The sequence below is a fragment of the Hyalella azteca genome, unplaced genomic scaffold (assembly GCF_000764305.2).
Source record: "Hyalella azteca isolate HAZT.00-mixed unplaced genomic scaffold, Hazt_2.0.2 contig9603, whole genome shotgun sequence".
In the NCBI taxonomy this organism is placed as follows: Eukaryota; Metazoa; Arthropoda; class Malacostraca; order Amphipoda; family Hyalellidae; genus Hyalella; species Hyalella azteca.
This window is the reverse complement of record NW_025939671.1, coordinates 22,838-49,672: the sequence shown is the minus strand read 5'-3', so window position 1 is coordinate 49,672 and position 26,835 is coordinate 22,838. Positions and strand designations below refer to the sequence as shown.

General features: G+C 37.9%; 2 protein-coding genes across 2 annotated transcripts in view; one reads left to right on the top strand and one right to left on the bottom strand.

Moving 5' to 3' along the window:
• The window catches only part of LOC108682092, a 30,979-nt gene extending 23,520 nt beyond the window's left edge, over positions 1–7,459 (bottom strand). The window contains exon 1 of the mRNA XM_018171203.2: positions 7,301–7,459. Within this exon, the coding sequence (XP_018026692.1) occupies positions 7,301–7,318 (18 nt within the window). The 5' untranslated portion in view covers positions 7,319–7,459. The remainder of the gene's footprint in view (positions 1–7,300) is intronic.
• A 1,980-nt stretch (positions 7,460–9,439) lies between these two features.
• Positions 9,440–25,737, top strand: LOC108682093 (testis-expressed protein 2). The gene is made up of 6 exons (XM_018171204.2): positions 9,440–9,514; positions 21,686–22,902; positions 23,160–23,499; positions 23,659–23,830; positions 24,152–24,341; positions 24,547–25,737. The coding sequence occupies exons 2-6, from the start codon at positions 21,688–21,690 to the stop codon at positions 25,474–25,476; spliced, it is 2,847 nt and encodes a 948-aa protein (XP_018026693.1). The 5' UTR covers positions 9,440–9,514; positions 21,686–21,687; the 3' UTR covers positions 25,477–25,737.
• Positions 25,738–26,835: the final 1,098 nt, after the last annotated feature.

Sequence of the window (26,835 nt, the reverse complement as noted above, 5' to 3'; positions counted from 1 at the left end):
AATATAAGGTTAGAAGAGATAGTGGAAACACAAGAAGAATTCAGTTTCAAAACAATACTCCAGGCCAAATATATTTCACGGGAAAAATTTAAATTTAATAAAAAGAAAAAAAGATCAGCGCAGGTCACGGTGAAACGCTTTTCTCGTGCATACATCGGAGGTCATAGAAGAAGCTTGGCAGCGTGTTATCGATAGCGGTATCCGGTTAATAATTTACTCAATTTCTCGGATGATTCTCGGGTAGAAAAGGTAACTTTATTTTCAACCACAAATTATCATTTCAAGCATGAATATTATACCACGATTGAGAATCTTCTGGACTAATATGAGTCTTACGAAAGAAATTAATTCGCGGTACTGGCCACGTTACTCGACTCGTGACCTCGCTGCGCAGTCCGCGCTCTCACTTCTACCTGCTGCGCAGCCTCCTTTGAAAGACCAGCCAATTGAAGTCAACAGAAAAATTATTAATATTTAAATAATTACCGCGAGGTAATTATTCTGAAGCATATGCACAATTTGATGACACGAGTGTTTTTGCGTATCTTACGTACCTAATGGACATCACAGGTAACTTGATCAACTAAATTTAACACTTTAAAAGCGGCTATATATGTCGTATTCAGGGCGTATTTCATACCGGCGGCACGTCCCACCGGTGGGCGAAATTTGTTGTTATTCATTTAAATTCATTGAAGAAAACCGCATGGATAATTAGTAACGATATTCTGTTGACTCTGCGTACTATTCAAGTGTGAATCAAACTAGCATCAAGTTATTTGAAATCAGCAATAGCCGTCCGGCTCAAACACGTCTAATGTACATACTAAACCGCAGTAGCACCAAATTTGTAGGAATACCGTAATTTAAATTAAGTAAAATACCAACGCATTCAAGGCGTCCGCGCACGTAATTAGCCCTGTGTACTACTTAAGCTTATTGTACGTGAAATGCGTCGTAGGCGAATAAACCTAATGGCGAATAATTAATCCTCAGCGCAGTCAACGTCATGGACGTGTGACCGCAGGCTGAGGGAAAGCGGCAAGTTCTTAGCAGGGTTGTTCCCAGTTAATATTTGCATTGTTGTGGATGATATTTCCCCCACTTCACAGCAATAGTAAAAACACCCAATCTGTTAAATATTAAATAGATTATGAAGGATAATAAAAGTGGGTTGATAAAAAAGGTTCTACAGGAACTTTGAACCAATAACTTATTCAATTATTACGGTTAAAATACGTATCGTAAATTAATTTCAAGCCGGCAGCCATTCTAGTAAAGACTAGTTAGATAGGAATTTATATCTAGGTGAACTGCCATCAAGAGAGATGCTCCGTTGAGACTGTTAATTCTACAGCACAAGCACTAAGGACCATCAAGCAATTACTGCAACAATCAAGTTGCTCCATTAGCGGGGAAATGAAGCTAACCGTAAACGGCGGCAAACATTTCGCAAGCGAGGTCGAGAATACAGCTGAGTCACAAGCTTCTGTGCAAGCAATCATCAAGATCAACCATCACCTGGCGAAGGATGAGAAGCAGCACAGGCGCTGCGTCCTTTGAGGGTTCAACGAAAGTTCCAGCGGTGAGGCGGAAAAGACAGTGTGAGGTTCCTAATTGCAGTGCGAAGCTCAAAATTGCAGCTATAGGCACCTGAAAAGGTTCTATAGCAGTCCTAGGCTCGTAGTTGCAGTACTAGGATCTCACATGCAATGCTAAGTTTCCAAAAATGCAGTGCTAGGTACTCAATAGCAGAGCTAAGATCATAATAGACGTGTATAAAACCTTAAAACCAGTTCTTAATGTAAGATACTTTTCCAGAGCTTCCTAGTATTCAATATTTTCAACTAACGAATTCATTTCCTCCTATTAACGAATTCATTCCTTTTGATTTGAAGTTGACGGAAGCATGCGGGTCATTACATCGAAAAATAATCCGTCAATAATACATCAAAATATTTAAATCCGTCGAAGTGTCAACACATTTTCTGTGCACCAACTTGACGCCGTGATACCCAGTTAACAGCGATTATAGTAATAGTGGTTTCAGCCATTAGACCTGTCGCCGATTCCCAATATCCCAGAACATTCACAGTTTGTTGCGGTCTCAAACACGCAACTTACTGCTGCAATTTTGTTGTGCATAACCGTTCGGCTTTCTCGCCGACTTCGACCAGGAAATGTCGTATCAAACGCGCATCTCTCTGATCCAATCCTGGAACACTGAACTGTAACCACTGGGCCAGTAGTCAACCCTTTATCTACTATTAACCATTTTATCAAAATATTTTGACCATCATCAATGCTGTTCTTAAATAAATGTGTGCTGACGAGACTCACAATAGTTGCACAGAATCACCCGGCGCATGCCATAATTTTGACTAGGGTTGTATTTTTTAGGAAACCTCAATATTTATGGTAAATGCGCGAAAAAAATGCGACAGTCACAACTGAATTCAAATAGGAATGTAAGATATCAGGTTCATCTCATACAACATAACTGGGAGGATGCAGTGGCAGGGACTATATAGTACCGCATAATTCAATCTCTAGTTTCTGTCAACAAAATAATCATTAAATTTTGAGCATTAGATTAACAAACAGATATTTTTGATGCTCACCCATTTGTTACTGTTACGACAAATAAGAATCGTGGTATATAGTAGGACAGTCAAGCGTGTTCAGAGGAGTGCAACAAGGATAATTCCAGGCTCAAAGGGCAAGTCTCATGAAGAAAGATTAACGATTATGCAGCGTTCTTAGTTATCAACGTTTGCGTGGCGACCTCATTGATGTATACAAGTATACTCATGGTTTTTGCAAGACCATAGAAGGATTGCTAGAAAACGAATCGAGAACCAACAGAGTGGACACGGTGATAAACTAAAAAATTACGGCGCAACTCATCTATGCGGCAACACTTCGATCTTCTCGCTTGGAGTCACTGCCATATAAAAAGTAGAGCTAGGAGTAAAAATAGATTCAAGGACAGACAAGATAAAGATATGCGGAGGTACATATATGTTTCGTCTAGAAGTGCCTCCCACCTCACAAACTGATGGATTATCGCAGCTACTTGTATTTATCTTCAGCGTCAGTTCTGGCCAGGATAGATCTGGCCAAAAGGTCAGTTCTCAGTCTCCAGGAGACGACAAATCAGGAACATTACAGTACTGGGCGACGCTGAAAACTTGCCTATGATACGGACAGGTCGTGAGACGTTGAGACTCAAATGAGCTCATTTGAGATAAGAATTTATTTTAGAAAACAGTTCTCATAACATCAGATATGAAGATATTTTCAATCGTTCAAATGTCTTGCGTGTGTTATCTCAACAAGTGCTGAATGAAATAAAACGTATATTGTAATGCAGCATGATTTTTTGTACTTTTGTACTAACAGATCGCTGAAGGTACTTCTTGATAGTTTTAGCTTTTTTAATGTATAGCAAGTTACGGAGAAAATTTATGAAATCTCATGTGTATACTAGAGAAATAAATGGACACTGCATAAGAGTAAGACATGCATATGTTTACGGGGAAATAATTATAAGACTCGTTTATGTGAATAAGATCTCGTATGGGATTAATAGGAAATAAGGAGTGACCTGGGTCCCTTACACAAGCCTGCAGCGGTGATGGTTCTTATAAGAACATCTCCCATACCCCAGGAGTTAGCCCCCCCCCCCCAAATCCCTTGTTTCAGACCGACGCCGTATCGTGATAGTTATGTAACGGAATTTAAGCTCATTTAGCAGGCTAATCAATGAACATCTATTGCCGACTAGAATTTTTCAAATAGTAAGTCTCAAATTTAACCATTTATACCATGGTCAATACGTTATTGCCGACCTTATGGATCTAGTAAATATAAGTATGAAAACAAAAGAGGTTCATCAAGTGCCAAATGTTTCCATTGCAATTTACAAGAAATTTTACTTAGTGATATTTTGCTGAGGCCAGAGAAAAACAATATTTTCTCTGCTTGACACAGGCAAAGCAACTAATGAGGTATATAGCTTTGGTATGAGGAGGTAAAATCTACAAATCCATATTTAACATCCGCAAATAAAAATTTGTTAGCAGTTTTAGTACCGGAAATGTAGCTTTCTTCAGAGAAATTTTACACCAATAATAAGTTTGATGAGAATTTCACTATATTCTACGACCTAACGTCTGGATAGTGTTCCCATGATCTAGTCTTCAACTGATCAAGCTTAGGGCCGCGGGCCGGGAACAAAAATTAGCAAGAATTATTACTAAACTACTAAAATTTCAAATGTAATCGTAAATGATTCCTAGAAGATAAATGTTCAATATAAAAAAAAATTCTCAATAAATGATGAAGCCTTGATGTTGAACAGCGCGTGACGAGTCGGAAATGGTCTTAGTACTGGACAACATTCAATAGAGGTCTTGATTAATGTGTGACGGCCTTGTCGCTTTCCTGGCAAAATAACGTGACCATTGAATCTTGAATTGTTATGCAGAATCTACCCGACCTCAGTGCGCAATCCCGGTGTTCGCAACGAGTACCTACAGATTTTTCGCTTGATCTGACTCTATAAGATCTCGATGAAATAACTATTCAGTTGTCAAGGATACTAAACCGATTTACACTAATTATTTCCTTTATTGCGTCAATCTTTTCAAGAACCCCGAAAGTTGACCTTTTTTCACATTATTTTTATCAATTTATTAATTATTTTTCCATCTTTTGCCATTTTTTACCATCGTGAAAATCTGTTCTGAATCGCAAGAAGAGCTACTGGCGGTATACTAGCTACGAAAACACATTGGGCAAATAAATTTAGAGCTTACTAGGAAATTTTGATTGAACAAAACCCACACAAAATAGATCCTGCAGCTCCAAAATTGATAGTTTACGAAATCTTACAGCGAGAGTTGGCTGTTTTCTACAGTTAGCAAGAAACATAATAATGTTTAGGCTCACCTCATGTCCCACAGACGACGCAGGAAGTATTCAGCAGTAGTGAGCAGAGGCAGCTTCCAAATCGCTGGCCTAAAGACACACTTTCAAAGGTCAAACATAGGCAACTTTCTAGCGTCTGTACCGAGAAATGAAACTGGGACAAGAGGGGAAGCATTAAATTCTTTCATACTAAATGAGCAAAATGTTACCTTATAAACAGAGTCTATTAGTGTATGTTTTCTAATATGTAAATTGTATGAAACTTTAATAATATGTCTCTTTTTTCATGAGAATTAGACTTGAACGAAACTAGCAGAAGATTCTTTTCGCTGCCAGAGACGCGGCAAGGCCGATTGAGGGAGAGCTGTGTTGCACCCTCCCTCTCTCGGCAGCAGCCGGCGACTCAATAACCTCACTGCGACACTGCCTGTATCAGGAGGCAGCCCACATGCAAGCGGTCTTGCTTTAACTTTGGGAAGGTGAGGATCTACTATGCATTATTACATTACGATTTTTATTCCGCTCGTGGTAAGGCTCCTAACAGTTTAAGCTCACAGTGCTCCAGATTGAGTACAACGCGATAAGGCAATATTAATTCGATTAATTTCTGTTATATTTTTAATCTTGGTATTCTGAAAGCGATAAATAATGTCGGTTTGTCGAACTCTGATCGGGCAATACAAAATTTTATTATGTGATTATATTATAGGGCAACCTGATTCATCAACGGTGTTTCAAACAAACTCAAAGTAATCCGTAATCAGCAATCACGCTTATAAGCCGCACACTAATATTTCCTCCATCACATTGGAATTCTCGTTACTTCTCAAACTTACCTTCACTTCTAATGTAAGCCTTATGTGAGTGTGGAAGAATGTGTGAAAGATTATTTAATGCCTATTGATCGATATATTTCAATTGAAGTTGTTGAAATTAAAAATCACTACCATGGCAAACTGAAAAATCGAAGCTGTAATTGTTTCGAAACAAAATCATGCAGACCCCAAGCGAATTTACAATCGTATTAAATGATGTAATTTTAAATCAAGTGAGACATACTTAACATCAAAGCAATGTTTAAGTAAAAATAGCAGCGAAACCGTTTATCCCTCGATTATGCCGTATATGATAATTAATTTATTTCCAAATTTTAAACTAATTGCACTTCACGACGTCATTTCATGGGTTGAACTGAAGAAAAAATACGCAATATCGACTTTCACAAAAAGCCCACCCGTAAACTTTATGGGTACCGGGTTGCATACAGGGCAGCCCGGTACGAAAACCGAGTAAAATTTCAGAGTGCGAAAACCGAGAAGATTCGATGACGATTCTAAGTAAAAAAATATAACTCAGTACTCACTGCAGTGAGTGACAGAGAACGCATTTTCTCAGAATCGACGAAACAGTCACGGACAGACGGACGGACATGACGAGCACAGTAGGGCATTTTTTCCATAAATTAAAAAATATAACTCAGTACTCACTGCAGTGAGTGACAAAGAGCGCATTTTCTCGTCGACGAAAACTTGAGGTCACGGACAGACGGACAGACAGACAGACAGACGGACAGACGGACATGGCGAGCACAATAGTGCATTTATTCCATAAATGAGAAAATGCTCTAAAAATGCGCTAATAGATGATAACAACGGGGCGCACAAACAGCTTTGAGGAGTCCATGATCCTCACCGGGTTGTAGCATCAAGGCAATTTGGTAAGAAAAAAGCTATGAAAAAAATTAAAGCAAATTATTCCAAAGAATTGAAGTTTTTGAGTAATTTTAATCAAGTAGCGCTTAAAAATTTCATAATATCGATAAAACTCCACTGAATTTTTTAGAGCTCACACACAATTGCTACACAAATTTTAAAGTGCATATCAGGTTTCAGGGCCCAAAACCCTATGAAACTTGTTCGAAAAGCGAAGAGGAGTAAAAATGTTTTGTGAGCCTCGCGTTGCAGGAATTTGCATAAGTAGGAATGAAACAATAATGAATTTTATATTCTAAAGAAGCTCCAATATAAGGCAACGACTAAGACGAAAATTTATTGGAAGTATATCGATATGTCTTATCCAGGACACTGACCTAGCTGCACTATACGTGGATGTTATTTTACGAAATATGACGACGAAGTGATCAGTTCTCAGAGCCTCTCTTGAAAAATTTAGGTCCAGTAATAATGTGTCAATAGTTTCATTTGATTTTCAATTGATTCTCCACTAATATTCGGAAACAAGTAAACAACTTACTGGTGTTGTGCTATGATTATTATGTTAAAAGACGGTCGGTAATATTTAACGCGGAATAAACGAAGCCACCGTTCAACACGAAATATAAGAAGAAAGTTTTTGGGCAAATGCTTACCTGTATTAATGACGACATCTTTTATGTTTCTTTGATCATAGAAAATAGATAATATTAAATTTCATAATATTGATATTATTTTCCGAACCAATGTCTAAGCAAACTGACAACCATTAGTCACTAGCGATGAACTAATAAGCAGACAAAGAACGATTCATCACTGAACTGCTCGAATCACTAGGGATGAACTAAATTTACATCAGCCTTCTAGACAAACTAAAGTTTAATTCGGCTCTTTCGGCTTCACGTGAGCGATTGAGACCTTTGGTTCTCGAGACCAAAAGACCTGCAGATGCCCACACATCGGACCGACGGTTCCCAAGTTGGTACGTGACGGCGATCATACACTGGACGTCCTCAGCAAAAAATATCAAGGATGAAGCTATAGAGGCTTACGTGACACACCGGCGTAGCATCGATGAAGCGTGAGCCCGAAAAGAAATCAATTTTAAATCACCATTATTCCAGAGAAACTTATATATGCGCTATTTATTCAAATATAACGTAAAATGTTGCGATTTTACTGCTATAATATCTAATTTCATTTTTCATGGATGGAAAAAGGATCGCGAATATCCTTGTAAATAACAAAATGCTAGTAGCAACAAGACTCTTTTGCTCATACAGCGCGCCTGTGGCGATTGGGTGAGTTTTTGTCAGGGGTGTGTTCGGCAACTTCGGCAGACGCACGTGATATGAGCTGCCTCCTTAATAACAACATGCATGGCAGGCTGCAGGAAAAAAAATATTTTTGCCTGGATTTATGGAAGTCTTGCCTACAAGCCGAGTTTCGATGCCCTTGTTCAGAGCAGTGAGACGTCGGACTTACTGTGCCGGATCCTATGTTATTCCAGAACGAACACCAGGGATCACGGATATAAACTAAAACAACTACGGGGCAACTCATCAATGCAACAACATTTCTTTTCGATGCGAGTCTTCGACATGCAGGATAGACTCCCTGCTGATATCGTTGAGCCTCCTAGTATGAACGCGTTCAATAAGAGACTAGACAAAGCTATGCAGAAGCATGTTCGGACTTGAAATGCCTAGTACCTTACTAACCTAATAATAGGTCCAATAGCTATTTCAAACCAACGGCAGTGTTGAAAAGATCTGGTCAAATGGCCAGTTTTTAGATTTTTGAACAAGGCACAAAGAGTAGAAGGATAGGCAACCTGACATGGGCCTATTTCTTAAGCGCCGACACCTCTACTCTATTCTAAGCTGGTGTAGTTTGGCAGAAATTGTTCTTTATTAAAGGTTTCATTGGGGTCGCCTGCCGAAGACCACAACTGCCCTGGATGTAATGGACCATCATGATTCATTGATTCCTGCCTTCCAGAACGTAGCCTTCAACACTTCAAGCCATTCGTATCTAGGCCGTGGGTCGAACCAGCCCTCGGTCGAACGGCAACTTGTCGAAGGACGATAAATTTTGGAACAGAACTATGCTATCTGAAACCTAACCTCAGATTCGGTGAACGTAAAATTACGTAATTTAACGATGCCCGAAAGTCAGATTCGATCCGCGGCCTGGTGGTGCACGGCAGGTGGTGGTCAAGGCCGGAGGAGGACAAAGCCGAGTGGTGCACGGCTGATTGGTGTATATCCGGAGAGATCCAAGGCGTTCGATTCATGGCTTATTGGTGCACAAAATTAATGGTGCACGACTGCGCTCCCTTTCATTGAAGACGAAATATTTCAATTTGACGCGCATTAAGTCGCATTTCAAAGAGAGCGTTTAGCTGCAAAAACAATTACTAATGCACTTCAAATTGGTCTGGCATTGAACGAGAGTTTCAGAGTGATAGGGAAAATTGTTTCAGTATCAAATCAAAAAGTTGCACCTAAGATGGCAGCAGACATTCAAACTCAAATGTCTGTCAGTCTCAAATGTGACATTGTAAGTAAATTTAAGGACTAAATTAAGGACCACAAAATTGTAAAAATGATACATATGTAAAAATAAATTGCAATATGAGAATATTCATGGTTTAATTATATGAGTTTACCTTATGGTTTAACTAGTTCATAATATACTAGTTCAACTATGTGAACACATAATTTATTCTTCGAGGTCGCAACTCGCAACCGTAATCCGCAACATTGGCTCAGCTGTTCTGTTTTTTATTGAGGAGCAACTTCAGCGTTAACTTAAACTACCTACAATTTTACTGCATAGAGCATATAGCATCCCTTATCTCTAATCAAGTAAGGAATGGTATTGAAAAAGGGCGGATCACTCGCCATCTTTTACTTATTTTTAAAACATGCAATTTGTGCATCTATTATGTCTCTAAGCCCTAAGTCTATGAGACAACTAATATAACACGGTAACACCAGAGACTAACCAGCGTGACCAGACTGACAGCAGACAGAACTGACTGACTGAGTCAGACACCACTTTTGCATCTAGTTATAGTCTAGTACGGTAGTACCTATTAGTCTATTACCTAAGTCTACTATGTCCCTATGTCTGTCTATCATAATGAGACAAGTTCAGGCAAGAGGCAACTAATATGTAACACAAGTTACAGCACTTCCCTCTTATCTCTTAAACTTATGAATTTCATGGAATTCAGAATATTGAATTCAATCTTTATGTTATCCATGGTCAGGAAGGTGCAGCATGTATGCCGGAGGTTCGTTTTCGGATGTATGCCAGGGAAGAAAGTTGCCAATATGCTTGCTAAAAACGGAAGTGTAACCCTCGTCCCTCGCCAATGCTGCATGATCGACACAGGCTGACAGGCACACATACTTTACGATTGATGCCTGGCGATTGTCACAAACACACGTGCTTTACGACATAGTGGCAAACATAGTGGCAAAGCAGAGAGTTTTTTAGACTCTCCCTCAAGTTCATTTTTGACTCCCATAAGTAGACCAGTAAAGTATCCTGGATACCAGCCTTATCATACATAAGAAATTTGTTTAAATCTTGGGTAAATGAGGAAGTTAAAAATGAACTGATTCTAAAAAATCTCTGGTTTGTCAGTCTATGGTGGCAAAGCAGAGAGTTTTTTAGACTCTCCCTCAAGTTCATTTCTGAGTCCCATAGTGGCAAAGCAGAGAGTTTTTTAGACTCTTCCTCAAGTTCATTTTTGAGTCCTATAAGTAGACCAGTAAAGTATCTTGGATACCAAAATTTTCATACATAAGAAATCTGTTAAAATCTGGAGTAAATGAGGAAATTAAAAATGAGCTGATTCTAAAAAATCACTGGTTTGCCACTATGCTGAGCATAGTGACAAACCAGAGATTTTTTAGAATCAGTTCATTTTAATTTCCTCATTTACTCAAGATTTTAACCAATTTCTCAAGTATGATAATGCTGGTATCCATGATACTTTACTGGTCTACTTATAGGACTCAAAAATGAACTTGAGACAAAGTCTAAAAAACTCTCTGCTTTGCCACTATGATGCTGAGTCCTATAAGTAGACCAGTAAAGTATCCTGAATACCAGCATTATCATACTTAAAAAATTGGTTTAAATCTTGAATAAATGAGGAAATTAAAAATGAACTGATTCTAAAAAAGCTCTTGTTTGCCACTATGCTTTACGACCTATATAGCTGATGCCCAATGATCAACACTGATGCGCATGGTGCAATTCTATAGGTTATTGATTATTCAAAAGAACCTGGTCTTATGTCATTTTGAACCGATCAATGCTTCTTTACAGACTGATCATGTAACACAACCTTCCCCGGCAAAAGCTTTCTTACTTCTGAACTTCTGAAGAAAGGGGCGGTTCGCTGCGTCAGCTGACACTGGCCATGGGCGGGCCTTATTTGAATTTGAACACATGCATCCATTTGAAATCCTATACACATAGTATACAAGTCAAAGAGCCTAAATTTTTAATATCTATATAAAAAATGTACGTTTCTGCATGGATTATAATGCTGTTAACATTAACAAACTTTGAATTATCTCTAATGCAAGATTGCAGCAAGAAATACTCAGAGCTGGGCAGCGCTACTTGGAAATGTAGTGGCGCTACCGCTACCGCTACATGCTCTAAATGTAGCGGGCGCTACCGCTACCGCTACATGCTCTAAATGTAGCGGGCGCTACCGCTACCGCTACATGCTCTAAATGTAGCGGGCGCTACCGCTACCGCTACACCCACTAGATTGTAACGGGCGCTACCGCTACAGTAAAATGTAGCGCGCTACATTAGCCGCTACAATGGCCAAAATTATTGGTGGCCAAAATTATTGGAAATCTCTAAATATTTATTGTTCTGCCATTGGGATTTTCTCATTAACTTGAATGATAATAAAACATTTTTAAAACATATCAATGCAACTTTATTGCAATTAACCTAACCGAACTAGTATGGGTTACCCCAGGGTTAGATACAGTAAATAGAAGTTATAGTTATTTTTATGTTTTACCTTCCCTACATGGATGTGAACTTTAATCTACCAATCTAATAAATTATCCACATATACATATAAAAATCAGTCTTTTTTGTATATAGGTATATGTGGATTATTTTTGAGATTGGTAGATTGAAGTAGACATCCATATAGGGAAGGTGAAACATAAAAATAACTGTGTAAAAATAACTGTAAGCAAACTGAGAGATGAAAAAACCTGTAAGTGGTAACTGGTAACAACTTAACAAGTAACAACTAACATGTTGACACTAGTAACAGGCTGAGGTTGACAACATTACAACGAAATCTTTCGTACAGTTTTATTCTGTAATTTATATTATGTATGTATCATGCTGGTTTTTAAATAATATTTAATACTATTAAGGGGACCGGCTACCCTAAAAATCGGAAATTTTGGCTTTACCGTTTTCTTCACTCATTTTGTAGCTGCTGAAAAGGCGCGTCTAACACAGTTTACCGCATGTCTGTGCGTGCTATAATTTTTGCGTAAGACAATTTTAAAAATATATATATATATATGAAAATTTTTAACAATATTTACAGAGATTTATTTGAATTAAATCTGTATATATAGATTATTGCTCTCGTTAATTACAAAGTGTTTGCACTCGTTTGAAAGCTACAAACGAGATGCGTTCAACAAAGCTACTACCAAGAGGTACATGCAATATTTTTTTGTGTAATGCAGTCTTGAACTTTTATAAAATGATCATTTTATATCATTATTTACAAATAAATGGTATTTATGTCATTATTTAGGTTAATTGCAGTGTTTGCACTCGTTTGAAAGCTACAAACAAGACGCGTTCAACAAAGGTACTACCATGAATGTTCATGCAATAGTCTTTGCGTAATGCAGTTGTAAAGTTATGTAAAATGAATATTTTATATATATATATGTATTTATATATAAAAAGTCCCATTTATAGCCTATTATTCACGTTAAATTGAACATAAATAGGTCTAAAGACGCGTGCTGGTACCTTGAATGCAAATAATTGGCAATGGGAAAGCTTGGGCTGCAATATCAAGACTTTTTGGGGCATATTCTTCTGTTTTCAATGAATTTTACTTTATTTGGCTCCGCTGAACAATTTAACAATCCAAAAAACGCCATCTTAAAAAAATTATAACTCCAACAGTTTGGGGGGGGGGGGATAAAAATGTGAAAAAAATGGGTAGAACGCGAAAAAAAGCGATGGGAAAAATAAAAAATCAGGGCTCTACAGTCGCTAGATATTGCTGTTATAAATCGAATGATAATGTGTCTCGACATTGTAGCATGTGATTTGCAAAAGTTATAAACTTTTTTAGAGTACCCCTTATTTGCCGTTTTCTATTAATTCCACGTTTTCTTTCATTTTTTTTATATTTACATGAACAAAAAGGTCTTAGATTTCTGTTTTACATATGTGTACCAAGTTTCAAATGATCCGTTTGTAAACAAAAAAGTTTTGTTGGAGGGTAGCTGGTCCCCTTAAGTAAAATCTAAAGGCTTTATCTATAAATGTAGCGGTAGGGCTGTAGCGGCAAAACCTCGTATCGCTACTTAAATATGTAGCGGGCACTACCGCTACCGCTACATTGCCTTAAATGTAGAGCCGCTACCGCTACTGAAAATGTAGTGGCCGCTACATGTAGCGCGCTACTGCCCACCTCTGGAAATACTTGCTTAAACAATTTTATTTTCAATATAAGCGACTGGATGCAAAAATTGGTTCGCAAGAACCAACATAGGCTGGAACAACAGTAATTTCAATTGATGTTAATTTCTAAATTAAAATGTATTTAGCCAGTATTACTTGCATCAGAGATAGTTTCAAGTATTTAAATGCTAACAGCATCAAAATCCACGCAGAAACGTAAACTTTTAATAGGTTTTAGACTAAAATTTACGCTCCTAGTCCAAAGAACTGAAAGCGATTTGAAATAAAAAATGACAAATGAATCGATTGCGCTTTCTGGCACCTTCTGTCACAGCTGTTTGCAGTTTCAGTGCATTTTTTTAGCATAAGTTGCCAATACGTATTTAATGTAGTCTTCCCTTGTTACAAAACTTACAAAATAACCTTGAATTATTGATTGCTAATTTCTTGCCTTAGGTAAATGTTTATGATTCAAATTGATCATAGAAGTTGTACCCATAGAAGTAAAATTACCCATAGAAGCTTCAGATGCCAGTGCTAGCAGCGGTAATCAAATGAACTACTTTATTGTTAGTATCTTCACTAATAATATAATAATATTGTATTCTGTTTGGGTCCAGTCTCTTGAAGTGTTCCAGCAACATATTTTCCATTACTAATTATTTAAATGTATTAACTTGTGGTTTAGTGAGATATTGAATTGTTCAAATTCTAAACAAAGGTGGCATGCCCGCATTCAGATGCCAGCGCTAGCAGCGACAATCAAATGAACTACCTTTATTGTTAGTAGCTTCACTAATAATAGAATATTGTATTCTGCTTAGGCACAGTCTCTCAAAATGTTCCAGCAACATATTTTCCATAACTAATTATTTACATTTATTTATTTGTGGTGCAGCAAAAATGCGAAATATTGCATTGTTTGATGTCTTGTTGTGTGACGTGTTCTTGTGTTGTTGTGTGATGTCACCGCAGGGCCGCCCTGCAAGCCGTATGTAAACAAAGGCCCACAGCGACAGCAGTGATCCCAGTGAATATGGAAAGTGGAAACAGTTCAGCATTGCGATCGATGTTATTTGTGAATAAATAATATTTTCGATTGTGATATTATAACATATTTCTGATTGTGAAATAATTTTGATTGTGATATTGACACTTGACAGTAGTGTCAACATTTGAACATCGAAGTTCCAACATCATGAGTTACGAGGTAAATGGTAAAAGTGAAAGGACTGAGTAGAGCTGGAAACATGGCTGAGGCTTAACCGATGTCATTATCATTTTATATGTCATTGATATCATTCTGGAACCAAAATAATTAACTAAGGAATTTCCCAGCTCAAGTATTTATTGATTTATTTATATCAATTTCAAAACTCCACATATTTCTAGAGGGAGTTGTGATGAGACCATGGGGTCGAACTGTTGATTTTAGACCATTGCAACTTGCAAGAGGGGCCCAAGGGCCAAGGGCATGGCGCCTTGCAAAGGGTTAAGACCGCCGCACGGCGGTGGACCGCCATAAGTACCTCTCTTCATAGAATTCCGCTATGCTGATGCGCGCTCTTTGCGATCAAAGTGGCCGATGTCTAATGATCGACACAAGCGCACGCGATTTACGATCGTTTTAGCCGATGCCCAATGATCAATACGTACTGATGCGCGCTCTTTGCGATCAAAGTGGAAGATGCCTAATGATCGACACAAGCGCACGCGATTTACGATTGGCTTAGCCGATGCCCAATGATCAACACAGAAGCGCGCTCTCTGCGATCAAAGTGGCCGATGCCTAATGATCGACACAAGCGCACACGATTTACGATCGGTTTAGCCGATGCCAATGATCAACACTGATGCGTGCTCTTTGCAATCTAAGTGGCCGATGCCTAATGATCGACACAAGCGCACGGGATTTACGGTCGGTTTAGCTGATGCCCAATGATCAACACTTATGAGCGCTCTCTGCGATCAAAGTGCCCGATGCTTAATGATCGATACAAGCGAATAACACAAAATATGGTAACACTAACAATATGGTATTAACAACACAACACATTGCAACACAAAATATCACTGCACAACAGCACTGCACTCATCACAACATATCACTATACAACACATTATAACACACCCTAACATGACATTACATTATAACATAACATATTATAACAAACAATATCATAGCACAACATATTACAACACAACATAATGTCACAACATTACATAACTCATTGCCCTGTAACACAACATAACATAAATAACATAGCATGACACATTGTAATGACATGACACAATACATTATAACATAACTAATCATGATATAACACTATACATCTCGCACTAGATCGTAATAGAACGCACTAGATCGCATTAGAAGGCCCTAAATCGCCTTAAAACGCATTAGTATGCACTAAAATGCTCAAAACCAGATGAGGACGTACGTCGGGACAAGCCAGATCACCCAGATGCGGACGTACGCCAACACAAGCCAGATGCGGACGTACGGTACGCCGGGACAAGCCAGATCACCCAGATGCAGACGTACGCCGAGACAAGCCAGATGCGGACGTACGCCAAGACAAGCCAGATGCGGACGTACAGTACGTCAGGACAAGCCAGATCACCCAGATGCAGACGTATGTCGAGACAAGCCAGATGCGGATGTACGCCGGGCGTGTGCGCCAATAACGTTATTTTAGCTCTTTGTACGCCGCATTGTACGCCAGTAGAAGGGCTTGGAGCCTTGTTTACGCCGGAGTAATCCGCGGAAAATGGCACCATCCTGGGTATGGTAATGTTATCAATATCAGTAGCATTAAGCATATCCCATTAAAAATGATAACTTAGTCATTAACCTTTGTCATATATTGCTTATTTTGTTATTGTAGGTTTTTATAATAATATATTATAGATTGCTTTAGAATGCAATAGATTGCATTGGAATGCAATAGATTGTGTTAGAATTCAGTAAATAGCGCTTTAATGCAATAGGCTGCGTTGGAACGCAATAGATAGCATTGGAACGCAATAGATAGCGTTGGAACGCAATAGATTGCGTTGAAACGCAATAGATTGCGTTGAAACGCAATAGATTGCGTTGGAACGCAATAGATTGCGTTGAAACGCAATAGATTGCGTTGAAACGCAATTGATTGTGTTAGAATGCAATAGATTGCGTCAGAATGCAATAAATAGCGTTGGAATGCAATAAATTGCATTGGAATGCAATAGATTGCATTGGAATGCAATAGATTGCATTGGAATGCAATAGATCACGCTGGAATGCAATAGATTGCGTTGGAATGCATTGGATTGCATTGGAATGCAATAGATCACAAAGGAATGCAATAGATCACGTTGGAATGCATTAGATTGCATTGGAATGCAATAGATCATGTTGGAATGCAATAGATCACGTTGGAATGCAATAGATTGCCTTAGAACACAATAAGTACAATCTGTACATATATAGATCATTATTCTCAGTAATTGCCAAGTGTTTGCACTCATTTGAAAGCTACAAACAAGACTCGTTCAACAAAGCTAATACGTAACATAGATGTGTTTGTAATAGTTTTTGTGCAAGGCTGTTTTGAATTTTTATAAAATGACCATTTTATAACTATTTATAAATTTACAATTAAAAATGGTATTTATGGATCATTATTCTTGTTAATTGCAAAGTGTTTGCACTCGTTTAAAAGCTACAAACAAGATGCATTCAACACAGCTGATGCCATGGATGTACATGCAATAATTTTTGCATAAGGACATTTGGAACATGTATGAAACGAACATTTTCTATATAAATATATATATATATAAATATCACATTTATAGCTTATTATTTTTGCTAAACTGGACAAGATTAAGTCCAAAGATGCGTGCTGGTACCTTGAGGGGACCGGCTACCCTCCGGAAAAACTTCTACAGTTAGTATCCTATCATCATGAAACTTTACATACATATGTAAAATGTAAAAACAATAACATTTTGCTCCTATGAATTTTACAAAAAAATTTATAGAAAACATGAAATTCATAGAAAACGGCTAAAAAAGGGTAACTTAGACCACTTTTTTTTTTATAAATGATGCCATTTTTTTACTAGCTAAATTAAACTTGAATTGAAACATGCAAAATACAGGTCTATACTCTAGCTTCACTCACCATAAATTGCTGGCTCCTGCCTCTGATAGTCTTTATGTAATTTCAAAAAAAGTGATGGTCTTTGTTACCCCAGCTCTTGGGATATCTTAGACTGGGTGGTAAAATCAATTATATTTTTTTGGTAAAATCACACCAAATAACTCCAGGTTTTGGTGCATTGTAGTAGAACTCTTCTAGTTGCAAATGACAAACTTGAGGAAAGTGTCATAGTTTGCAAATGGGGGGCACTTCCCCCATTAATGGGGGAAATGTGACTACCTAATGGCAGCCCTGATGGGGTAAATATTGACTGGCTTGGAAATTAAGTTAAAATTACCATATATAAGACTCTGTAGAGGCTGAAACATAAAGAAAAAACATAAATAGGCTGTCAAACATAAAATATGTTATATATGGTAATTTTATATGAACTTTCAAGCCGGTCTATGTTACCCCGTCAGGGCTGACATTAGGTGGTCTAAGTTCCCCCATTTGGAGGTGGTGCCCCCCATTTGCAAACTATGACACTTTCCTAAAATTTGTCATTTGCATATGTAACTAGAAGAGTTCTACTACAATGCATCAAAACCTGGAGTTATTTAACCAAAAAATAAAAAAATTAGAGGGGTAATCTGACAGGCTAGGCTTTAAATAATAGCTTTTTTTCATGGGTTACATTTTTAATTTTTTAACCTATTAGATATGCAAACTTTTTAAATCTTTCTATTGTGTTATGTAGCCTCAGTATTAGGCCTTTAATGCCCATTGACAACATTGTTCTATGTCAAATAGTTTTTGAGTTTTGGGGGTTTTTGTTAAAAAAACGAAAAGTGGTCTAAGTTACCCCGCTGGTCTAAGTTACCCTATTTTACGGTACTTTAGAAAATCTATCTCCTCCTACAAATATCATCCTACAACATCGAGACATGTATCATTCGATTTGTAAAGACCATACCTATCAACTCTATGATCATTTTTCTCATTTTCCTCATAGTTTTTTTATGCACGTTTTTTCCCATTTTTCTCATTTTTTCTCATTTTTCCCCCCTTAAGTTCTCATTAAGCTGGTCCCCTTAAGTACAATGGCAATGGGGAAAACTTGGGCTAAAATATCATGCAATTTTTGGCATAATCTCCTTTTTTAAAATAAATTTTACTTATTTGGCTTCCCTGAACAAATAAAATTTCCAAAATGCACCATCTTGAAAATCTATCTCCTCCTATTATTTTTCAAGCTACTACAGCATTGAGAGATATACCATTCAATTTATAAAAAAGATTTAAAGAATGGTTGTAGCTCTTTTGTAATTTTTTTATAGTTTGGACTACGCATATTTTGTAAAAAAGGGGGTAATAGGAAAATTGACTAAAAATCCACCCCCCCACCCACCAAAATGAGAATTTAAAAAAACTACAACCAATCCCTAGATATGTTCTTTTATATGTTCTTTCACATTTTCTTCCATTTTTCTGAAAAATTTATAGGAACTAAGAAGTTTTAGATTTCTGTTTTACACATGTGTGCCAAGTTTCTAAGTGATCAGTCCATAAATAAAAAAAAGTTGGTTTTAATCAGAAAAAAATTAGATGCTCCCCTTAAACTCAGCCAGACCAACCCCTGTCTGCCAAACCAAGGTCATGAAAAAATGTAAGATAGCAACTTGCATATCAGCTTAACAAAATAAAAAACTTGAAATTTTATTTACAAATTTTTTTTTAAATACCCATAGAAGAATTTTGTCCTAAGAGCAAACAATCTCAGACCAGCATTTTTAGGTCACCAAAAATTTTTTTTTTTGGTCTAACTAATCAATCAAAACTAAGGCCTTATTAGGTTCTCATAATCAGGAAGGTAGATTGGTAAGGACCTGGGTTTTGGCCACCACCAAGCTTTTTTTAGGAGTCTTGGCTTATGTTGGCTATGAACCAAAATGCGAGTTGGCAATTAAGTTGCCAAGATCAGGTTTTTAGATCCAAAATGTTGCCAGTTTCCAGGGAAATAATAAGATAAAAGCTAGAATTTTAATTGGAAGAAGAATAATAAATTTTTCTTTGTTTTGCAATTGGAAGAAAATGAAATATGAAACATGAAATTGAATAGTTTTTCCTTTATCAGTAGGTATTATTTTCTTATTGATGGGATTTGATTTATGAGATTTTTGATTGCAAATTGCCTGAATTATTGATCTATGGTCATGCTGGGCTAACCAGGTTACTCAAGGGCTGATCAGGCACTGCAGCACATTTCTTCAAGACTTATGATAGTATTAAGATATTACCATGACCTGAAATTTTATTGGTAAATGTAGAATAGAAAGGCATTGCAAAACTTGGTGGGAAAGCATTTGATCAAAAATTGAAATTTAAATTTAAATGGTTGAAAATGAATTATAACATAAAATTTCTGATGTTTTTTTCTATTATTTTGAAATAGATTTTAATTGGAGTTCTATGTAAAGAGTGAGTTTGAAAAAGTATTTTTTTAAATCATATAACATGCATGAAATTGATTAATTTTGGTATTCTGGATAACAGTTTTTGAAAATTATTAAGCCCAGGCAATGCTGGGCTAAATTCTTATTGTTCCAAATTGTTCTCCAATGGCTTGGTAGCAGCAAATTTTGTGGCTCTGGAAATAAACTTGTGACTAGAAAATAGGATCAATTTGCTAATAGTTGAAGCACCTTCTTTCTATATTATTTGAACAAGTTCTGATTGGAGCTTGTATGCAAAATTAACACAGAAATTGTGATTTTAGAAATATATATTCATAACTTTCTGTACATCCAGGAGTATATATACGAGTGTGTTTATATACATGCAATTAATGACCAGAGAATTTAAAATGCTCTTAGAACCATTCTTCAGATGATGTTGGTAGATCAAAAGGCATATTTCAGAAAGTTTATTAACAATGTTTTGAATGCAACAAACATTCAGTTTCATTTTCAAGTTACAAGAAGCATTAAATAATAAAATTTTGGTTGAGAAGACAGCCATTGAATAGCCGTTTTGCCTGGCGCCTGAGACAAGCTCACAATCAGATCAGGTCTCAAAGTATTACAATTAACTCCATCTCAAGATCATCCATGAGTTCAACAGGTTTTGTGACACCTACGACAATAACGTCAAACCCCCAGAATATATGCAGCATTGGCCCTGGAGATAAAGCAAGAGTTCTTCAAGAGACTGGTGTATTCTATAAATTTTACTTCAAAGGTTTTAAACGTCTTCATGTTTTAGATTGCATTGGAGTTCTTTGAGTAAAAACTGTGACACTGAACAGCCATTTCTCCTACCTACCACCTGAGATAAGCTCATAATCAGACCAGGTTTCAAAGCATTACAAACAAGCAATTTCATCTCAAGAATGTTGATTTCAACAGGCTTCATGACACCCTTGACAACAACTTCAAACTCCTAACTAAATGCAATAATAGCCCCTGCAAAAATGTGGGTGTTATTGAAGAGGCTGATTTAGTCTATAAATTTTGCTTCAAAGAAGGTGGTAGACTTCCTCATGATTTAGACTGCATCAGAAAAATTAAACTAACAACCAGGACACTGAGCTGGAGAGCAAGGACACTGAGCTCATTAGCAAACTGGAGAGCAAGTGAACCACATGAGACAAGCTCACAGATAGACCATCACTGGCATTGTGCTGGAAGAACTCTCCAGCATCATCATCAAGCAGTGGCCCCATATCAGCCATTCAACAATAGCTGAACCCCTCATCTCGTCAAATTGGACTCCGGCTATCTATTCCCTAACTACCAGATTTGTCTGGAATTTGAGATCGTTTTCAGAGTGATTTTTCTGGTTCAAAATTTTGCTGTTGGATCCTATTAAGTTATATCATGTACTTATCTCCACCAAAAATTCAATATTTAATGCTTCTTGTAACTTAAAAATGATTGTTCATTGCATTTGAAACATCGCTAATAAACTAAAACTTCTTCCTGAGACATGTCTTTTGATCTGCCAATGTCGTCTAAAGAATTGTTTGACTCTCTCATGATTTAATCCAACAAATTCTAAATTTACTAAATATGCTATGCAATAAATTTCTTACTTGCAAATTTTCAAATGGTTTATATTGCCTCAATGTAAACCTCTATATGACCTGAATCATTAATTTCTTATATTGTAATGCAGTTAAAAATGCATTTTTTGCAGGTATGGATCCTGAGTCTCATGGTGTTGATGAAGATGATGATAGCTTATCAGGGAATGCTGATCTTTTATCATGTTCTGCTCCACAATGTTCTTCCCTCCACTCATCTGGAAAGCGTTCTCTGAGCTTGGATGCTTCACTTGGCTCTTCTATTCAAAGTCTTGAGTCTGCTCATGTAGAAGATTTACCAAAATATGATGATGTCCTTCATACTAATACCCCATGTGATCCTCGTCCTTTTCCCAATCTACCCTCTGGTACCGCTAGTGCCAGCGCTTCACCGAAGAGTCTTTTTTCTCGGCTGAGCAAAACCTTGGAAGACAGAATAGGTAAAATCAGATCTGAGAGGGGGAGAAATACAAACCTTTCTTCTCATGAAAGTGACTTGGCTCACATTGGCCTTTTGGAGGATGAATGCATATCATTTTCTCACTTGGCCTCAGAGTCTAAAAATGATGAGCTTTACTCAAAGGTCTCAGATGATTCTCCATCCGATTGTTTCAAGCCACTGCCTCCAACAAAGCTTCAAGTTAATGAGGCAAATTCTACTAATGATTCTCAACATCGATTGACTGCAGAAAAGAAGCACACATCTCCCAGTGTATTTGATATTCGGTTCAGAAATCGGAAAGATGGCCGAGGCATTAAAGGAATATCATTGAGCTCCAGCCTCAGTAACAGGGCACTGGCACTGGATTTTGCTTCTCCACCCAAGATACCAAGTTCTCCTGTGTTGGATGTCTCCATAGAAGATGCAGTTGAAGCTGAAGAAGACCCATCTCTTTCTATATTGGATGAAAAATCTGTGCATTTTTCCAATATCCATGAGAAAAATTTCCAAGGCAAAAATAGAATATCAACATTCAATTCTTCAGTTATTGATAACTTGAACTTGACAGGGAAGTTGAGCCAGTCTGATGTTGATGATGATGATGATTTAGGGATTATGAACCTTACAACATATCTCCCTGTTAAATTACGCTATTACTGGAAAATGATCATTGTATCTACTATTTTCATAACATGTTTTGTTTTACCAATGCCAAGATTTTTGGCTGGTTTGATTTTTGGTCTCAGTATCTCTATCAGTTCCTTATACGTTCTAGCAACCAAGTTCCTCTTACCTCAATCTGCCAAAGCAGTTTCTGAGGACAAGTGTGTGCAGCAAGAGCAGATAACTTTAACATCACCTTCTGAAGAAGATAATTTGTGCTTCAAGGTACGTGCTTGGCTATTGGAATTTAGAGCTGTTTTAGGTAATTTGAACAGTGAATCAAGACTACAACACAATGCAATCACGCTTTAACTTGCTCGATTATCCCAGTTAGCTAAACCTCATTTCCCATAGATTAAGGGTCTCATATATACCTAGTATTGATGTCTGTAAAATATCTTGTATTATAATATTCTGAGGAATTAAATAGTTGCATTCAACATGAGTTTGTTTTCTCTACTCACACTGATCTGTTCCGTCAGGGATGGCTCAACAAATTAGATGGTGAATACCACCCAGAAGAACATCATGTTTCGAAAATTCACTGCATTTTCGTGCGCCTGCATGGCACCCTGCTGATGGTCGATCATCCCCGCAAGAAGGTGCACAAGCACGCTCACTTCGAGGAAAAGTTGGACAGCGGGGGCTTCGTGCATCACCGCGATTACGACTTGAGTGGCGCTAGCGTGACGCTCGAGCCTGACTACCTGCCGCGACGGTGGCTGTGGAGTCGCAAGTATCCAGTGTGTGTACGTCTCAGGAGGACAGCTCGGCTCATCACTTCAAGTATTCCAGCTGACCTTCTTGCTCCACTTCCTGATGGTACTTCAACATTTATTATATTCATTATTCCTTACATTCTCATCTATGTATAGAATTCACATTTGTATGATGGAGTTTTTTTAATATTTCATTTGTAAAACCAAATCAATAAGTTTGAATATTGGTTCATAGTGAATATTTTTTTATTTTTCTTCAAAGACGAAGAGAATGAGAAAAAGTCAACAATTTCTGAAGAAGATGAGAGCGCGGGAGGCATCGATGCCACTTTGGGCGCGGCAGAGCTGGACTCGTTCGAGCATGTGACTGAAGATATGTGCTTTGAGGAACAGCTCTATTTCTTCGCCAGATCTGACAGGGATAAGGAAATCTGGTACATTTCCTCTCTATTCTAGACAAATTGCCATGTTTGAAATATTTAAAAAATTAAACTTGATGTTAATTAGTTACATAGGTCATTAAATTTTAATTAAATCATGATGAATAACCATGTTAATTACTTACAAGGGTCAATAAATACTCTGGGATCGAGTTATTATATTTAAAGTTGCGTTGTCACTTAGCAACATATCTGACCAGCCATTTGTTGCATAGAAGGTCCCTTCATGTGGCACCTACTGTTACTTTTAAGAATGCACTGAACTAGTCATTGACATAATTTTTTAATGAATGAGATTCTGTATTTTCCGTCCAGGTTCCGTCGCTTCGTCGCAGCAGCGCAACTGAAGGGCGAGTCAACATGGGAGAGTGACGCCGTCTTCAGATGCTACATGGACCGCTTGCTGCACCCGTGGCAGCCTGTCACGCCTGAGGTCTCTTGGATCAACATCCTGGCCGGCAGACTCTTGTATGACTTCCTGCACAATCCTTACTGGGCTAATAAAGTGAGTGTTGCTTTTAATATCGATGAGGACATATTTTGTTTCTTCTAGCAACTTAAAATGTGTCTAAGGTGATCATGATGGCTGTAACGGTCAATAGTCAGTTGATAGATAATTTTTATTTCATAGGTAATGAACATTAATGTTATGTCAGTTGATAGCGAAAGCAGTAAAGCTATAATCGCATGGATTATTTTTTGGCTTGTAGATACAAGAGCGCATCCAACGTAAGCTGAGCAAAGTGCACCTGCCGCCGCTGGTTGGGGAGCTCGTGGTGTGCGGGGTGACTGCAGGCAAGGCCATCCCTCAGCTGCATTCTGTGGACCCGCCCGTGCAAGATAACTGTGGATTGTGGTGCGATTTGTCTGTACAATACGACGGAAATTTTACCATGACCATCGAGACTAAGATCGACCTCATGAAATTGAAACGAGGGGACAGTGTGCAGGGAGGGTTAGGTAATTCCTCAGGCCCCGTGCAAGAAGCTGGGGCGCGGGTGAAGCGATCATCTGCACGCTTCGCTCCTCACGGCGCTCAGTTCCGTGAACTTCACTTCGACACTGACACGGACGACAGCGTCGAGTCGAGCAGCGATGACGAGGACGTCACGAGTAGTGAAGTGACGAGCCAATCCTCTGAAGGTGTGTCACCCCCTGGGGGAGGACGACGTCTTATGAAACTCGTGGACACGCTTACTGGCTCACGCTATTTCCAGCAAGCCACTGACTGGGGCATCCTCCGCAAAGCAATGAAGGGAGTTAGTAATACTAGAATAGTTCTGTCAGTGAGGGTAGAGAAGCTCTGTGGAGTGCTGGCTGTGAACATTCCACCCCAGCCGTCAGACCGCATCTGGTACGGTTTCAGGACGCGACCAAAGCTCGTCATGAAAGCTGAACCAAAGCTTGGGGATCAGCCGCTGTCTTTACCTTTCCTCTCCAACTTCATTGAGCGACAGCTGCGTAAAGTCTTCGAGAAAATATTCGTGCTGCCCAACATGGACGATCTGGTAGTGCCCATAATGTCGCCGCTGCTGCCTGGACAAGCTTCTTTGCCCAAGCCGCCCTGGGAGATCGCCGAGTCACCGACAGCCCCTCTGCTCCCTTCACCAGGATTTGAAGCCACCACCACCCCATTTTGAGGAGCTGGGGAAGCCTTTGTTGGGTCATCCAGCAGCTCCTTTTGCTTTGATGTAATTGGTCTTCCTTTGAGTTGTTTTTGTTGGGTTTCGTTTATTAGTTGATCCGACTTTCTAGTTGTATGTTTTTTTGCTTTATGATTTGTGCTTAAGATTTTGTCAGTTGTGCCCATAATTTCACCACGTGTAATTGTGGTATCTATGATTGTTGTCATTAAATTCAATGTTTAAAAAATCTTTTGGCAAATATTCAATTTTCTAAATTTATCTGTCTAGTTTTAGTTAGATTTGATCAATTTTTGTTTAGTTTGCACTTGCAAACACACCCTAGAGCTGCACAATTTTCTTGGCCATTTTGCCACACTTCGGTACCATGCAGTATTCTTTTATAAGTATTTTCTTTTTCCTTCAATCCTTTCAAACATTCCTTGTTTCCTATCGTGTTGTGTAGTTTGAATTATGATCTGCTGAAACGTTGTGCTATTATTAATAGTGATATTACAGTAATTCTGAGAACAGTATACTCTTCATCATCGCAGCATATTATATTGTTCGTGTTGAAGAACGTCGCAAATTTACTGACATCTTCAATAACAAATGTAAGTAAATTATAGTTTGTGAGAAAACCTGACGTGAAGCTCTCTCCTAAAAGCTATTTGCGAGTCACTAAACTTACGTGTATTATGGTAGTTTCTGCACTTCTTTTTCATCGAAGCTGTAAATTCCTTTCTATTGAATATAAGAGTTGATCGATATCATGTACTCTCGAACCAGTGAGTCATGATCTCTTTCTTGCTCTTGTAGATTTTTAGCTTTAGCAACGAATAAAATAAATAATTTATTTTAATATAAATAGTTGTACTGCAAAGCCTGGAGAATGCACTCTGACTATCGCCTTCCATTCCGTTTCTACCAATATTTTTCTGTTAATTTTAAACCTTGTCTTCCTTCGTCACTTTACTTTGCAAAGTTGGAATCTTTTTAGGTATTCCGAGGAGCTTGTTTCGCGTCGGCATTACTGTGAAAATGTTAATCAAATCCGTAAAACTAATTCACACAAGAATATAATTTTCTGTTGTCTTTCTGGTAGCGAGAAAATTTCATTCTATACACATACTGGAATTTTCATGAAAAATTTTCCACTACATACAATTTTTTATTTGACAGGAAAGTGTCGTTTTCCTCGACAATAATTTTCTCAGTAATATTTATCAGGATTATCTAGCCTAGAAGATGAATGCAGCGTTTTTTCAGTACGCGTAATTTTTCTGGGCATCTAGATTGAAATCTATTTTTTTATTACCTAGCTGGAGAGTTCTAGAGAATACGTGCTCGCTCAGTATCATTAGCAGTGTCCTCAAG

Bases quoted from the DNA above. Each gene is read 5' to 3' on its own strand.
- LOC108682093 (XM_018171204.2), top strand. From the start codon at position 21,688: ATGGATCCTGAGTCTCATGGTGTTGATGAAGATGATGATAGCTTATCA. The intron at 23,500-23,658 runs GTACTTCAACAT...TTTTCTTCAAAG, and splicing joins TCTTGCTCCACTTCCTGATG to ACGAAGAGAATGAGAAAAAG. The intron at 23,831-24,151 runs GTACATTTCCTC...TTTTCCGTCCAG, and splicing joins GACAGGGATAAGGAAATCTG to GTTCCGTCGCTTCGTCGCAG.